Here is a 17,562-nt window from a genome sequence, read left to right as displayed (position 1 = left end):
TTCTGAAACCCTAATGTTTTTCTTTTGATTTATTTTATTTTATTTAGTTTATGTTTTATCTTTTAATTTTCAAAACCCAAAATCAAACCTTTTTCGGAATTCGGTTAGGATTTAATTAGTTTAAGTATAATTTGTTCTTCAAAAACATAATTCCCTGTGGGGTCGACCTCGCACTTGCAACTCTTTAACTACAAATGATTTGTGCACTTGCGAGTATATTAAAATTTTCACAACACCTCGATTCGCAATGTTTTTATCTACAGATTGCACTAACTCTACCTCTGTCATTGTATTTATAGAAGTAATCGAATCCATTCTACACAACACAAGTCTTCAGTGCCCTCTTATAGGAATATGTATCTACAAGCTGCTCCCCAACTTCAAACTTCACTGTAATATTCAAATCATGATTCTCATTAAACTGCTTATAGGGATTGATAACTAAATACACATTTAGCAAAGGCAGCCAATTTTTTCCATCTTGTACACATTTACCAAATTACTAATTTTTGTATACATATAAGATCAAATTATAAGTAGTAAAGAGATGACTGAGTCACGTGCTTCTGATTAGAGGGTATAATTAATTAATCATGTACATATAATAGGATTATTCTTTCTGATTCACATCCATAGATCACATGAGCTAGCTTATTATTGGGCTTTTTGTTTTATTATGTTTTTATTTTTTTTATTTTTTTATTTTATTTTTTTATTTTTGCAACATGTCGTTATGTTTTTATTAGTTGCTCTAATAAACCCTAAACACCAAACAACAATTTAACGTGAAGATGTTAGGTTCAGTTGCCTTTGCACTAGGGAGATGTCAAAACTGCATGAAAGCTCGCATGTATATATTGACAAGTATTGAAACGTGATAAATAGTGGACAATGACACAATCCATGTGCACAACACAGGTTACTTTATTCATATAAAGAACCCTCAACTACCAAACTACCACCCATTCTCACAAAAATTACTCCCAGCCCTCTCAATGACCCACAACTAATTGTTAAATGACGACCTTGGAGACAAAAGACGACACACTTTCGCACAAACATAGGACAAAACCACTAAATCCAAAAAGTTCACAACTAACAAGGGAATAAAGTACCAACAAAAGCATTGACCATCAGCTCAAACGTTTTCATGGGTGTAAAATACAACACATGACTTCCATAATTTCGAATCAACAAAACTATTGTGCAAATATCCACCTAAATTAATAGGCAAATAAATATACGTTTAACTCGCAAGTGCACAAAATCAAAATAGTAGTATAGGGTGCAAGTACGAAATTATTCCCACGAGGATTGCCATTTTGCTTAAAATAAATTCCGTAATTAAAACAAAGATTGATTTTTGAGTTAATAAAGATAAAGGTAGGGCTTTGATATCCACCACTAATCATGCTCAAATAATATAACAATATGTCAATGCTTTAATCATATTATGAATACCTAATATTTGCCAACTTAAGGGTATGGGTGTCTACTCCTTAAACTACTGGTCGCTCTAAGCAACGAATTAGGCATGAGTGTCTACTCTAATTCTTTTCTTTCTTAAAAGATGTAGCATGGGTGTCTACTAAGTTGTTCTTTAAGAAAGCATAAATCTGTGAAAATTGACCAACACATGGGACCTAGGGCATGGATGTCTACTTTCGGTTTTTCATGTTGATTAACCCAAGAACCTGTGAGGAATTCTTTTGTTACTCTATTAAGCCCACGACTCGATCATCCAAATTGACTTACATAACTAATTCATACCACATGCATATGTTGATTAGGCACACACATATGAGAAATTCAATAAAACAGGAATTAATCAAGTTAAGTATCACAGTATGATTATTACAAAGGCGCCAATATTGAAATATTAAATAAACATAATTAGGGCTTCAATCTAGCCTTACTAAGGAGTTTAGTTACACATGAGTTTGATGTTAAACATCTTCATAAAATAAAATAGAAAGGAAAAGAATAAACCCGAAAACTTGAGCTTGAATAGCCTTCAATTCTTCTCCTTGAAATTGTGTCTTTATTCTAGAGGCTTAAGGATCTATTTATAGGCTTAGGAATACTCTAGAAATCCTAGAAACGCTAGTAAACTCGTAGAGTTTAGTCCTAGTGCAACTAGGATTGGAAAAACCCTAATATGGAAAGCGAAAGAAGTCTGGCACCACATCTAAAATTCTCCGACGCACGGGTGCACTCGATCACGGCCCGTGTGCGGTCGATCTCACGTCTGCGATCGAGTCTCCTCTTGTGGGCACGAGCGCAAGATGCGCTCATCTGGATGTTCTTTGAAAGTGCGCTTGAGCGTAAGTCCCCTGCGATCGATCGCACTATCTGAATGATTAAGCTTGATCCAAAACTTCTAGCTTCTTCCCAATTTTGTCCTTTAAGCCCGATACTTTCAAAAATGCTTTCTTTTCTTCCAAAAACCTATAAAACAAAGAAAATACAAAAATGAAATAAAATATAACAAACTAACAAAACTAAGGGATTAACAAATATAAGTTAATGGCTAAAATATAAATATTTTGGTACTTAACAAAAACCCACAAAAAAAACAGTATCAAAAAAGGATTTACCTTCGTCTTCCTCAAAACCCACAAACAGATTTTTGAAACCCTAGGTGCAACAATCTTGCTTTGGACGCCAGGAGAGTGACTCAGTTTTGGACCGGAGACGTTGTCGTCAATGGGAGTGTAGTTGTACCGTTGACCTAAGTTACTTAGCCGCTGATTTCGAGAGATGGGAGCTTTTTCCGTTCAATTTGGGGGTTTCAAAACAAAACTCCCAAGTTAAGATGCTCACCGTTTTGATCTGATGATCAAAACAGGGAGTTTTGAACCTACGTGTCCATAGTGGACACGTAGGATCAAAAATGTGGAATGATATGGCATAAGATGAAACGCACCGTTTCAATGAGACTGACGCCCGTTAACCCTTTGGGAAAAAATTTAGGACAAAGTTTTCCTCCAAACTAGATTGGAGGAATTTCCTTCAACCTAGTCTATAAAAGTGACATGTGTCCCTTGAAGATGTAAGATTCACATATTTTTTTAATAGGAAGGACAAAGTTGGAATACATTTTATTAAAAACTCATGTGCATCTCACTTGTTATTAAAAAAATGGACACGTGTCACTTTTATAGACTAAGTTGAAGGAAATTCCTCCAACCCAGTTTAGAGAAAAACTTTGTCCAAAAATCTAATGGTAGGGATTTTATTGCAATTTCAATTGACCAAGGGAATAAAAATAAAAAAATAAAAAATAAAAAATAAAAAAAAATAAAAAACTTAGGCATTTTACAGTTTTGGCACATATGTTGACTCAGGGACTTATAATATATTTACCCTAAAATAAAATAAAATAAAAAATAAAAATATATAATCATACCCTAATTTCCCTTTTATTAATCCAAAAGAAAAGGTTCTTGTGCAGGTAAATGGTCTTCTATATTAAAAGACACCATAATCTGGCTGTTTCAATGCTTACAACCTTTCCAGCTGGCCAGAAAATGTATAAATATCATGAAAAGAAGAAAATAAAAGGGGGTGTTTACTGCCATTTTTTGCCCAAAGACATAGCTTTCAAAATTATAGGAGGGTTAAAGAGGAGAGGGGGGTCCCCTGTTAGGGAGGAAAATAAGCGAAAATAGTAATAATAGAGATCCACAATTGTACGTAGAGGACTCTTGCTCGGGGCAGAAGAGAAATTTTATAGAAGACTTGACACCATTTTCAAATGAGTAATGATACACAGACTCTCATTTTCATATTCTTTATCTAAATTTAAAATGAATTATTATTAAATTTTAATTTAATTGTAATTTTAAAATTCACAAATGACAATGTCTGTAGAATTACCAAAATGGTGAGGTATATATACATTAGTTGTGGTGTCTCCAAAAGGAAGTTTTGGTCAGCATTCTCAATTTCAAACAGTAATGCAAAAGACAACCTCAAAAAGAATGGAAATAGCAAAAAGGGAAGGCAGCTTTAGAAAAGCATGTACTAAGAAACCACCCAAAGTTTTAAGACAGTACACTTGAGGACCCACAGTGGCAATGTTGTAATGTATAGAAGCAAAGGCTTTGTCCATCGGTGCTCAAGTCTTTTCAAATCCATTTAATCATCATCCTTATCTTAATTAATCGGAGAGGTTTCACAAAGGACTCTGAATTATTATGCATTTTGAGAAGATCTTTTTAAATTTTAAAGACCGGCCTTCAATTTTACCTATCAAACTTTTAATTTGATACAATTTATCCATCCGTCAATTTTTGCCGTTAAAACCATTAAAAAGACAAAATTACCCTTCAATTTTTATTTTTTTTATAAAAAAAGGTCACAACTCACAAGATAGCCCAACCGTGGGTGACCTTGTGATTTTTTTTTTTTTAATAACTTTTTTAAAATTTTTAATTTGAAATTTTTAAAACAAAATTTAGAGGTATAATAATCATTATATCACTTTTAACGTTTAAAATCTAACGGATAGGTTTAAATTGACTACAATTAAAAGTTGAAGGGTTTAAATTTAGAGTTTTTGAACTTTGGAGAGTCTAAAGTAAAGTTTTTCCTAATTAATTAGTTTAAGTAGATATTATATTCTTATTAGTGGAGACAAAAAGCTTATTGACAAGATGGAGGAGATTAAATTAAAGTAAATGAAACAAGACGGGGATTACAATGAAGTTAACATTGGTTTCCACCACAAAGATTGTCCCACACATGTTGTCTCTCTAATCTACAAACTATATAAATACAAGCATCAACAACATCATCTCATATATCTCTACCTAATTATATTTATATTTCTCTCAACGATGGCAGCAGCAGCAAAGGAAGGAGGCATTGTGAAGAAAGGGCACGAAGAGGGGATGAAAATGGCGACATCTCTGCTCCAAGAATTCGAGCTCCCCATGGGACTTCTCCCTCTGGCCGACGTGGTCGAAGTAGGGTACGTGAAGGAGACAGGGTACATGTGGATTGTGCAGAAGAAGAAGGTGGAGCACGAGTTCAAGCTTATAAGCAAGCTGGTGAGCTATGACACTGAGATCACCGGCCGGATTGAGAAGAAGAGGATCAAGAAGCTCAAGGGAGTCAAGGCTAAGGAGCTCATGCTGTGGCCTCCGGTCAGTGAAATCACGGTTGATGATCCGCCCACGGGAAAGATCCACTTCAAGAGTCTCGCCGGAATCACCAAGACTTTCCCGGTTGAGGCGTTCGCCGCCGGCCAGTAATTTGCAAGCCCGCCTTAATTATATGCATGCATGGGCGTACGACGTCTTTGGGTTTTGTTATTGTTTTAGGGAGAATAAAAGTTTGGAAATTTGATTATAAAAAAAAAATAAAAAAATAAAAAAAAAAGTTTGGAAATTTAAGTGTTTCGAATATGTGTCATCATGTTAACATAAATGGATTTCGTTCTTCTCATTTTGAGAAATCCTGTCTCCTTTTTTTTTTTTTTTTTTCTCCTTTTTCTTTTTATAAGTTCAGTACTCCTTTCAAAATATCACATAATTAACAATATTTTTCATAAATTTTTAATTGCGACAATGTCCCTCCCTTACCCCAAAACTTTAAAAAAAAAATTGTCAATATTTCCCAAGTAAGACAAGAATACTCCAATGAATTTGAAAAAAAAAATTAAAAATTAAAAAATTAAAAAAAAATGAATTAAACAAAAATTAAAATTTTTTGTCTTTAACAAAAACGATTTAAAAAAAAAAAAAAAATTACTCTTTTTTTTTTAATTTTTAGTTTTATTTTAAAATAAATAAATAAATTTATTTGGGTCATTTTCTTCATTAATGAGGACATTGAAAATTTTGAGCAGTTTAAAGGGAAATATTGTCAAAAGTGAAAGTTTGAGAGAGACATTATCAACATAGTTAGATGAACCAAAACATTCACAATAACCTCACCAAATAGTTATTTTGACGAATTAAATTGCTTAATTTTGTTTGGTGAGTGAATAATACTCAACAATTTTGTTGAACACTATCCACTCATCAAAAAAATAAACCTTCTCTCCCTCCTCCCCCCCCCCCCCCCCCTCTTGCATTGATTGAGGTGAAATAAAATTGGAGAAGAAATTAGCATATGACCGTTGGGAAAATAATTTTAAAAAAAAAATAAATAAATAAATAAATTATGACCATTATGAAAAGACAAATTTTCATAAAATTACCGTTAGAATAAGAAAATATTCAAAAATATGACATTTAAAAAAAAGACAAATATTCAAAAATATGATTGATAGAGAAAGAATAAAGAAACATTTGAAAAATAATATTTAAATTAAATAGTGAAATTTGATAGGTAAAATATTAAGGCTAATGGGAGTGTTTTGAAATAATTGATAGTTAAAAGGGAAAAATATAAAAAAGCCCCCCAAATTACCAGCCGTTTTTTATTTAGCCCCTTAATGTTCCAAAAGTGATAAAGTAGCCCCCCAAACTACCAAACTATTGCATTTTGACCACTCCGTTAGTCAAAACAGTCAGTTTGGACGGAAACTGCAAAACAACGTCGTTTTGTTATGGGTAAGTTACTACAATGCCCTTTTATGAAAAAAAAAAAAATTGGAAAAAATATAAAAAAGCCCCTCAAACTATCAGCCGTTTTCATTTTAGCCCCCTAATGTTCAGAAAGTGATAAAGTAGCCCCCAACAAAATGACATCGTTTTGCAGTTTTCATCCAAACTGACGGTTTTGACTAACGGAGTAGCCAAAATGCAATAGTTTGGTAGTTTGGGAGGCTACTTTATCACTTTTGAAACATTAGGGGGCTAAATCGAAAACGGCTGGTAGTTTTGGGGGCTTTTTTATATTTTTCCCTAGTTAAAATAGAGAAATGTGTTCTAAAATCAAAGAAAATAACAAGACAAGATAAAAAAATTGCAATATGTGAAACTAGTTCTTCATGAACTATGTATGATCCTTCTCTATTATTATCCTTTACATACTACTCAATACTCCATTTCATAAACATGAAATCATAATGGGAGGTTAAAGAATATGAAAGGGTAGTACATAAATCAAAATGCTACATTAATGTATTACATGAATGTTATATGAATTTTAAAAGATAACATGAATGTGTAGAATTCCAAGAGATGGAACTAAATGGTCATCTACCAAATGCATTCATCACACTCCCCCTTGGATGACCATACACTAAGAATATACCTCGTTAAAACATTTCCAAGGAAAACCTAGTGGAAAAACTCTTGTGTGCCTTCTTATGCTTTAAGACTGCCTCATTAAAACCTTGCAAAGGAAAACCTAGTGGAAAAAACCTTGGTGAAGAAAAAAGAGAACAATCAGCATAATCATTTTACTTCCCCTCATTAGCATGAAGAGCTTCAATTGTTTATGATAAAGATCATTGAGTCAGTGCATTCTAATGTTATTCACCAACTTCTTAAATGTTGCAGTTAGTAATGTTTTGATAAATAAATCTGACAAATTGGCACTTGATCATATATGCTTGACATCAATATCACCACTCTTTTGGAACTCATATGTATAAAAGAACTTCGGTAAAATATGTTTGGTGCTATCACCTTTAATATATCATCATTTGATACAAGCAACATTATCTTCATATAATATTGTCGGGCTATCTTTGATTGTAGATAAACCACAATTTTCTTGAATCTGTTGAATTACTGATCTTAGCTATATGTATTCCCGACTTGCTTCATGAATTGCAATAACCTCTGAGTGATTTGAAGAAGTTGCAACAAGTGTTTGCTTAACAGACCTCTATGAAATAGCAGTACTTACACATGTAAATAAATATCTTGTTTGAAACCTACCTTTATGCGAATTAGAAAGAAAACCCGCATCTGCATATCCAACTAATTGTGAATTTGAACATTTTGAATAAAATAATCCCATGTCAGTTGTTCCACGAACATAACGTAGAACATGTTTGATCCCGTTCTAATGCTTTCGAGTTGGTGTAGAATTGTATCTTGCTAGTAAATTGACTGAAAATGCTATATTAGATCGTGTGCAATTTGCAAGATACATCATAGCACTAATTGCACTAAGATATGGTACTTCAGGACCAAAAATTTCTTCTTCATCTTCTCGAAGGTGAAATTGGACTTTTTCACATCAAGTGATCGAACAACCATTGGAGTGCTCAAAATAATGAGCTTTCTCCATGTAAAAGTGTTTTAAGACTTTTTCTATGTATGTTGACTGATAAACAAGAATTCCATTTAGAAAATGTTCAATCTGTAAGCCATGGCAAAATTTTGTCTTTCCAAAATCTTTCATCTCAAGCTTATTTTTTAAATAAGTGGCAGTTTTTATGAACTCTTCTGAAGTCCCAACAAATTTAAATCATCTACATAAACTGCAATAATAGCAAATCCAAATTCTGATTTCTTAATGAAAACACATGGACAAATTGGATTATTCTCAAATCCTTCTTTCAATAAATATTCACTAAGGCGATTATACCACATGCGTCCATATTGCTTTAACCCGTATAAAAATCTTTGTATCTTGATAGAATAAATACTTCGAAATTTGGAATTATATGCTTTAGGCATTTTGTATCCTTCATGGATTTTCATTTATATATCATTATCAAGTGATTCATATAAATATGTTGTAACTACATCCATTAAATGCATATCCAAACTTTTTGTAACTACCAAGCTAATCAAAAATTTAAATGTAATTGCATACACTATAGAGGAATATGTTTCTTCATAATCAATACCAGGTTTCTGCAGGAAACCTTGTGCAACAAGTCTTGCTTTGTATCTCACAATTTCATTTTTTTTCATTATGTTTTCGTACAAATACACACTTCTATCCAACAAGCGATACACCTTCAGGTGTTTGGACTACAGGTCCAAATACTTCACGTTTTGCTAGTGAGTTCAATTATGCCAAAATTGCTTCCTTCCACATTGGCCAATCATTTCTACGTCGACATTCTTTGACGGTTTGTAGTTTAATATCATCATTACTTCTGGTAATGTCAAATGCAACTTTAAATAAAATATGTTGTCGACAACAATTTTGTTTCTATTCAATATTTCTCTCATACTTACATACTTTATTGAGATCTCATTATTTTCAGGTACCTGTTCCTCTTCGAGGGGTTCCTCTTCGGGAGATTCCTTTCCAAGAGAATTTTGTACAGAAAGTTTGGATGGGTCAATTTTCATTGTATGTTTTGTGGGTAAGGCCTCTTCAGGAGCCCTGATTTTATTTTCTTTTGCTTTTCTCTTTCGGGGAATCTTATCCTTTGCACCAATAGGCCTTTCACGCTTCAGGCATGCCTTAGACTCATTTGTTGCTGTATTAATTGATTGTCCTATAGGGACTTCTATCTTCATTGGAATATTAGCAGCTGGAATGTGAGACTTAACTATTTTCTTGTTGTCAGTAAATGTATCCAGCAATTGATTTGCAATACTCTTCAAATGAATGATCTTCTAAACTTCTAGTTCACATTGATTTGTACGATGATCAAAATGAGATAACATCGAATTATTCCAAGTGATTTATTGTCGTGCTTCTGCCAACGACTTTTCTCTCCCTAGTGATGAGAATATGTTTTCATCAAAATGACAATCTTCAAAACTGTAGCGACCCAGATTTTAATAGTCTTATTTATGAGATAATAATTGGATGATAGGGCTATTTTAATATTCATTTTAGATGTAATATTAATTATTGAAGAAATTATGAGTTTATATAGATATTAATGTATTAAATATTGGTTCCCTGAATTTGTAAGAGATTATATTCTAATGGTATTATTTGGTGTTAATTAGCCAAATCGAATACTCAGAATATTAATATGGGTTAATAATAATGGATCTCAATCCAATAATAATAGTAGCTAAGTTAACATAATAATATGTGGATTAATGATATTAAATAACTATTTGGTGTTAAGGGTATATTACATTGATTATTGATCTATTTTTGTGTATCACCTTAATTCTCAAATTTAGCTTCACAAATATGTTTATGGGCATAATTAAACCTAATTTGGTAAATAAATTACTTATATTAGTGTTTGGTGAAGTCAGAAATCAATTTGAAGCTTTACAATTTTTAGCATAAAAAGCAGTGTCTTAATTTTCATACTGTCTGATGAGATTAAAACTGCTAAGGAAAGATACCAAGGCTAGCCACCTTCATTGAAAGCTTAAAGTCTTCTAGTAATGATGATTATGGGGAAATACCACGATAATCATTAAATAAGGCAAGTGGCCAATTGGGAATGCAAGTGGTTAAAGTTTAAATTGAATTAAAAACTTTGTACAGGCCAAAAACAGAGCCAAACGAACTCGGATGAAGTCGAACTAAAATATAAAATGTTCATCTCAGAGTCTTCTATCTACTCTCAAAATTTCATATTAATCGGAGTACATTTGGACATTGAAAAGTGGATTGGGATATACTGCCCCCATTTTGGACGAAAATGCTAATTGGTATGCATGATGAAATATGGATTAGGTTCATTCTTTTGGTTATATACATCTCAACCCTTGGATCAAAAGTGTGAAAATGAATCCTAGCCATCCATTTTCTTATAAATAGAAGCCTAAGCTAACTCATTTTCACTTAAGCTATTCACTTACAATCTTAGGACAAGTAAAATTGCTTGCTCCTCCTTCCATTTTCTTTCTTAGTTCTAAGCCAAATACCATATGGCCTAGAGCTTGCTTATGGTGTTCAAGTGTTCTTATTTTTCTTATATAAATATCATGATTTATTGTTTATATCATTTATTCTCATCTAATTGTTTAAGACCCAATAAGCTTATGATAAAAAATTAATTAATGGATACAAATGAATTAATAACAATGAGTTAGTGGCCAAAATCGATTAATGAACTTATGATATTATCTATATTTATTACATATAGTATTTACTTTTCAACTTTTATATTCAGTCATTTCTTTTATTGCCATTTAAATTTTGGTATATATTTTTGGCGCTACAGACCATTGGTCTCATCCCCGAAATATGAATTTAGTATCAACATTCAATCATTTCTTCTATTTAAATTTTGATTCATACTTTGGTAGGTATGGACAATTGGTCTCATCTCTGAAATATGAGTCATGCTTTATATATATTATTTATATAATAATACTGGTTTTTATTTAGTGGTACTAATCATTAGTCTTGTCACCAAATACGAATACAGACTTAAAGTTATTTATAAATGATCGTCTCATATTAAAGATGTGTAATTAATGATTAAGAGAAATAAATAGGGTTTGGTCTATTGGGGTTTAATAGGATAAGTAAGTGTTTAGAAATGAGTTCATATAGTGACCATCGACTGATATCAGGACTGTATTGCAATAATTACCGGTGATGATCCATAATTGTAATCTACTGTAAGTATTCTTACTTACTGAGGGTAATATTTATATTCAATAATACAGATTCTTGTAGCTTTATTTATAGTTTGATTTCAACTAGTCACAACAACGGGCACAGTGTCTAATAATAATTGGGCTGATACGATAGCCACCTTAAGAACAAGCTGGGAGGATTGCCACGAGGAACTGTCGATATCTCAGTGGATAGGGGTATATAACCGTCCAACAAGCCTAATATATATCTAAGCTGGGGCGATGTAGTTGCCAGCACCAAACAGGTAAATCTCTAAAGTGTGAGGGGTATAACGGACGTAAGCGGGCTGAGAGCTCATGACGAGAGGTCTGAAGTAAAATAATCATAAAACACAAACTAATATGTCATACGCTACCATTATCGAGAATCAATTGACTCACTATTTCACAGTTTTATAATGCTCGCAGGAAGGACAATCAAGGTAATTTTGCAATTGAGCTTAGTGGTTCATTATTGAGATATGGGAGATCTCACGTTGGTGAAGTTTTGTTTAGATTTCAGACAATCGGGTAGAATTGTATCAATGCCTTGTTTGGCATACTTGTGGGTATTGTGTAACAATCAATAGAGTTTTAGTTATATTGTTTTGTAATAATAAATTAGAAGCTCTGAATATTCAGTTGAATATCCTGTCGTCTCTTTAGAAGTACTATTTCAGCACATTATATACAGTTTTTCTCTGTAAGATTATTTAGAAATCTCTAATGTTGCAGCGTCATGCTTACGAATTTGCTAGTTCAAATATCGGGGCGTCACAAAAACGTGCTTTAAAAATATTACCTATTAAAGGCTCAAGATATCTAATGAAAAAAAGGAGAATCAAAACCAACATAAATTCCAAGTCTATATTGGGGTCCCATCGTAGTGTGTTGAGGTGGCGCAATTGGAACATATACAACATAACCAAAAATACGAAAATGAAAAGTATTTTGTGGTTGACCAAATGCAAGTTGCAAATGAGAATATTTTTGGTAAGTTGTTGGTCTAATCTGAACTAATGATGCAGCATGTAATATTGCATGTCCCCAAGCAGAAACAGGTAATTTTGCTTTCAAAAGCAAAAGTTGAGCAATTAATTGAAGTCGTTTAATAAACGATTTAGTTAAACCATTTTGAGTATAAGTATGAACAACAGGATGTTCAACATTAATTCCAATTGATATGCAATAGTCATAAAATGCTTGAGATGTAAATTCATACGCATTATCCATCCGAATAGATTGAATTGGATAATCAGAAAATTGCGCTTGTAATCTAATTATTTGAGCAAGCAGTCTAGCAAATGCAACATTACAAATAGAAAGCAAGCAATCCTTGAAATATGAATTCAGTATTTAAATTTAGTCATTTCTTTTATTGTCATTTAAATTTTTATTCATACTTTGGTAGGTACAAACCATTGGGCTCACCTCCGAAGTATGAGTCATGCTTTATATATATTATTTATATAATAATACTGGTTTGTATTTAGTGGTACTAACCATTAGTCTCGTCACCAAATACGAATACAGACTTAAAGTTATTTATAAATGATCGTCTCATATTAAAGATGTGTAATTAATGATTCAGGGTAATAAATAGGGTTTGGTCTATCGGGGTTTAATAGGATAAATGTTTAGAAATGAGTTCATATAGTGACCGTTGACTGATATCAGGACTGTATTGCAGCAATTACCGACGATGATCCATACTTGCAATCTACTGTAAGTACTTTTACTTACTGAGGGTGATATTGATATTCAATAATACAGATTTTTGTAACTTTATTTATAGTTTGATTTCAACTACTCACTACAACGGGCACTATGTCTAATAATAATTAGGCTGATAAGATAGCCACTTTAAAAATAAGCTGGGAGGATTGCTGCAAGGAACTATTGGTATCATAGTGGATGGGGGTATATAACCGTCCAACATGCCTAATATATATCTAAGCTAGGGTGGTGTAGTCGCTAGCACCAAACAGGTAAATCTCTAAAGTGTGAGGGGCATAACGAACGTAAGCGGGCTAAGAACTCATGACGAGAGGTCTGAAGTAAGATGATCATAAAACACAAATTAATATGTCATTACGCTACCATTGCACTTTACTTTTATAAAATGTCCAGTCTTTTTATATAAATGATTAAATAATTATTTATATTATCGGGAATCAATTGACTCACTACTTCACAATTTTGTAGTGCTTGCAGGAATGAACAATTAAGGTAATTCTGCAGTTGAGCTTAGTGGTTTATTATTGAGATATGCGAGATCTCATGCTGGTGAAGTTTTGTCTAGATTTCAGACAATCGAGTAGAATGGTATTAATGCCTTGTTCGGCATACTTTTTGGTATTGTGTAACAATCAATAGAGTTTTAGTTGTATTGTTTTGTAATAATAAATTAGAAGCTCTGAATATTCAGTTGAATATCATGTCATCTCTTTAGAAGTACTATTTCAACACATTATATACAGTTTTCTGCTGTTAGATTATTTAGAAATCTCTGATGTTGCAACATCATGCTTGCGAATTTGTTAGTTCAAATATCGGAGCGTTACACTTAGGGAGATCAATAGCTTAAGGAGTATACACTCATGCTCTTAGGTTGGCAAACATTAAGTAATCTCGATATGATTAAAATATTGGCATATTGTTATATTATTTAAGTATGATTAGTGGTGGATATCAAAGCCCTACCTTTTATCTTCATTGAATCAATATCAACCTTTTCTCTTATTTTAATTGTGGAATTAATTTTAATCAAAATTTACAAATCCTCGTGGGAATGATCTCGTACTAGCACCCTATACTACTGTTTTGATCTTATGCACTTGCGAGTTAAAACATAGCAAATACTATCTATTAATTTAGGTAGTATTTGTCACAACACAAGTCATAGAGCAACCCCATATTTTTATGATAGTTCTATAATTTCATTAAAATCTTCCACACACATCCATGGCATCATAGAGAAATCTTGAAGCTGCCGTAGTAAATTCCATCCTTCCCCTCTTCAAGCGGTTTCCGAGTTACCATAAAACCCTATCAGTTTCCATTGAACGTCCCTTCCCAGTTCTTTGATAACAACATTAATGTGTCTATTGGAGAAATTCTGAATTTCCAGACAAGACAAATGGCATCACACATTTTACAACGTAGGAAGGATTTTGACGCCAAGTAAAAAAGAGAAAAACATTAACAGAGTGAAGTGAAATCAAACCTTGTTATGGTGGATGTATTGCTGTAATTTTTTTATTTTTTATTTTTTGAAAAAGAAAAATTAATCCAACTTCCATAAACATATATAATAATCTAAAAGTTAAAAAGACCTTTTCAACGTTCAAAAACTCTCAATTTCACCCCTCGAACTTTTAATTTGATGCACTGTACCCCCTCCGTTAGGGTTTGGCTTTAAACCGATATTAAAATAGATGAAATAATCTTTATACTTCTTAAACTTTTATAAAAATTTAAATTTACCCTTAATTTCACATTAAAAATATACAATTAAAAACAAAAAAAATTGATGGTATTTTTGTATTTTTCATAACCTCCATTAAGATTTAATGCCAAATCCTAACAAAAGTGGTAAATTGCATCAAATTAAAAATTTGATAAGTGAAATTTAAAATTTTAAAATTTTGAAAAGATTTTCTCAAAATCCCTAAAAATTCAAGAAGCTTTTGTAAAGTTAACCTAATCTAAAAGTATGGGATCAAAGCTTATTGCTGGCATGTGGGAATAGAAACAGACAATTTTATACTAGCTAGAAATAAAGATGCATTTGTATTTTTGTAATTGAAAATACTATATACATAATCTCATATATATATATATATATATATACTAATCAATGAGCAAAAAGATATTTAACTAAGGAAGGTCCTGGAAGGAGAATCATTCAAAGTGAAAAGGAGCGTGGTCGTAGTAGTAGTACCCTCTCAGCCTGACCCTGCCACTCTGCACTCTGTAATCAATGGCTACCAACTCAGCAGTCAGCAGTGAGAGGCAACCACACGTAGCGCTAGTTGTACGTATATTCCGTACCACCATCCTTTCCAATTTCCATCTCTCCCAACTGTTGGAGGGACAACTACAAGTACAGTGTCCCCCCATCTTAACCAACCCATTGGCCAAAGGGCAAGTTGAATTTTTTTTATTAATGCTAATTTTTTAAATCCTTATTTTTTATTTCACTTTTGTACTCCACTCAGCTCCTCGTTTTTATTTATTTTTAATAAAAACTTATCTAAAGAATGATGAGCATTATTATGTCAAACCAGTAATATAATATAAAAAAAATTAAAATTAAAAAAAAAAAGAGGCACGACCTTCTTGTCTTTTTATCAATTCAACTTTAGAAAAATAACTGTAAAAATATAAAAACAAAAAACAAAAATGAGAAAATAAAATTGGTTGAACTAGATCATAAAACCCAACCACAACAATGGTCGTGGGCAGCACAACCTGCCAAATGCTTGCTTGTCTCCTAGCCACCACTTAGTGCCACCCAACCACCACCATGGATGGATCCATCCACTTTTGTATTTTGGTTTTTGGCTTCTTCTTTTTTTCCCTATTTTTTGCCTTTAAAAAAAAATCATCTTGTATTTTTACCGCTATATCTATTATTTTTTACAGAGGCTTCAAATTTATAACTGGCCTACACTCATCTCTCAAATTTATTAAAATAAAAATTGGGGTAATCTTAAAGTTAAAATTAAAAATTACAAAAAAAAAAAAAAAAAAAAACATATAAAAGAAAAGGTTCTTGTACAGTTAAATGGTCTTCTATATTAAAAGACACCATAATCTGGCTGTTTCAATGCTTACAACCTTTCCAGCTGGCCAGAAAATGTATAAATATCATGAAAGGAAGAAAATAAAAAGGGGGGTTTCCTACCATTTTTTACCCAAAGAGAGTGGCATGAAAAATTATAGGAGGGGGTTAAAGAGAGGGGGGTCCCCTGTTTCCAAATAACCCGCTCTCCCATTCTCTACCTAGTTTTCAAAATTACGATTAAATTTGTAATAAATTATTATTAAATTTTAATTTAATTATAATTTTAAAAGTCTCGTTAATAAGTAAAAATGTGTGTAAAATTAATGAAATGATGAATTATATATACATTAGTTGTGGTGTCTCTAAAAGGTAGTTGTGGTCAGCATGCTCATACAGTAATGCAAAAGACATCCTCAAAAGGAGCAGAAATAGCAAAAAGAAAAGCCAGCTTTTATAAAACCATGTACTAAGAAACCACCCAAAGTTTAAGACACACTTGAGGACCCACAGTGGCAATGTTGAAGTAAATAGAAGCAAAGGCTTTGTCCATTGGTGCTCAAGTCTTTTCAAATCAAGAGGGTGGTACATGCAAAAGGCTGAATACCCAATCATTTCATATTATTCAACTTTATTCCCAACAAAAATAAAAATAAAACTTTTGAAAATTTCTCTCAAAATAAAACTTTTGAAAAACTTGAAAAATCTTTTTTTTTTTTTTAAATGTCTTACCTTCAAGTTTCGCTCAAAACACAGTTTAAAATTTTTTAAAACAAAATTAAGTTTATTTTTTATCAAACAAACTCATTTTTACTTGGCAAAATTTTTTATATATTAAACGCATCTTTTAAACTCTTTAAAGAAATACCAAATAGGCTTTCAGTCCATCGGTACAATTATGAGATCTAAAGGGTTAAGAGTTTTAAACAAATTAGTAGTGTCTAACATTCCTAGAGCTTTTGGATCAATGATTAAGGATATGTTTGGATGTTTATTTGAAGAATCTAAAAATGCGTTTACTCCGTTTGAAAAAAAAAAATTAAAAACGCTTTTAAATGTCCAAAAATTATCAAAATGCACCAAAAAAACGTTTTTTAACTTAAAAACTCTTTTTTTTAAAATACAATCTTAAACATGTTTTAAACCTTTAACAATTGATATCAGAATAGACACCAAGTCATATCAGAATAGACACCAAGTCACTGAGGTGACAACCTATATATTGAATTAAAATGTCTTTCATTGAACGGAACCCCGTCGAAAGAAAAACGGATAATATCATATCTGTCATAGGGTTGGTTGTTATGGACGACGGATTCAAAAGCATGATGGTAAAACATAAAAAGAAAAGAGAAGGATTATTGGGTT

The 17,562-nt window shown here is 32.1% G+C and overlaps 1 protein-coding gene across 1 annotated transcript; it reads left to right on the top strand.

Moving 5' to 3' along the window:
* Positions 1 to 4,841: 4,841 nt before the first annotated feature.
* On the top strand, positions 4,842 to 5,258 carry LOC132181834 (uncharacterized protein At5g01610-like). Its single transcript, XM_059595063.2, has one exon. The coding sequence runs from the start codon at positions 4,842 to 4,844 to the stop codon at positions 5,256 to 5,258; it is 417 nt and encodes a 138-aa protein (XP_059451046.1).
* Positions 5,259 to 17,562: the final 12,304 nt, after the last annotated feature.

Source organism: Corylus avellana, chromosome 5 (genome assembly GCF_965113065.1).
Source record: "Corylus avellana chromosome 5, dhCorAvel1.hap1.2, whole genome shotgun sequence".
NCBI classification, from domain to species: Eukaryota; Viridiplantae; Streptophyta; class Magnoliopsida; order Fagales; family Betulaceae; genus Corylus; species Corylus avellana.
This window is presented reverse-complemented; position numbering and strand designations above follow the sequence as displayed.

Coding starts and splice junctions, on each gene's coding strand:
- LOC132181834 (XM_059595063.2), top strand. CDS start 4,842: ATGGCAGCAGCAGCAAAGGAAGGAGGCATTGTGAAGAAAGGGCACGAA.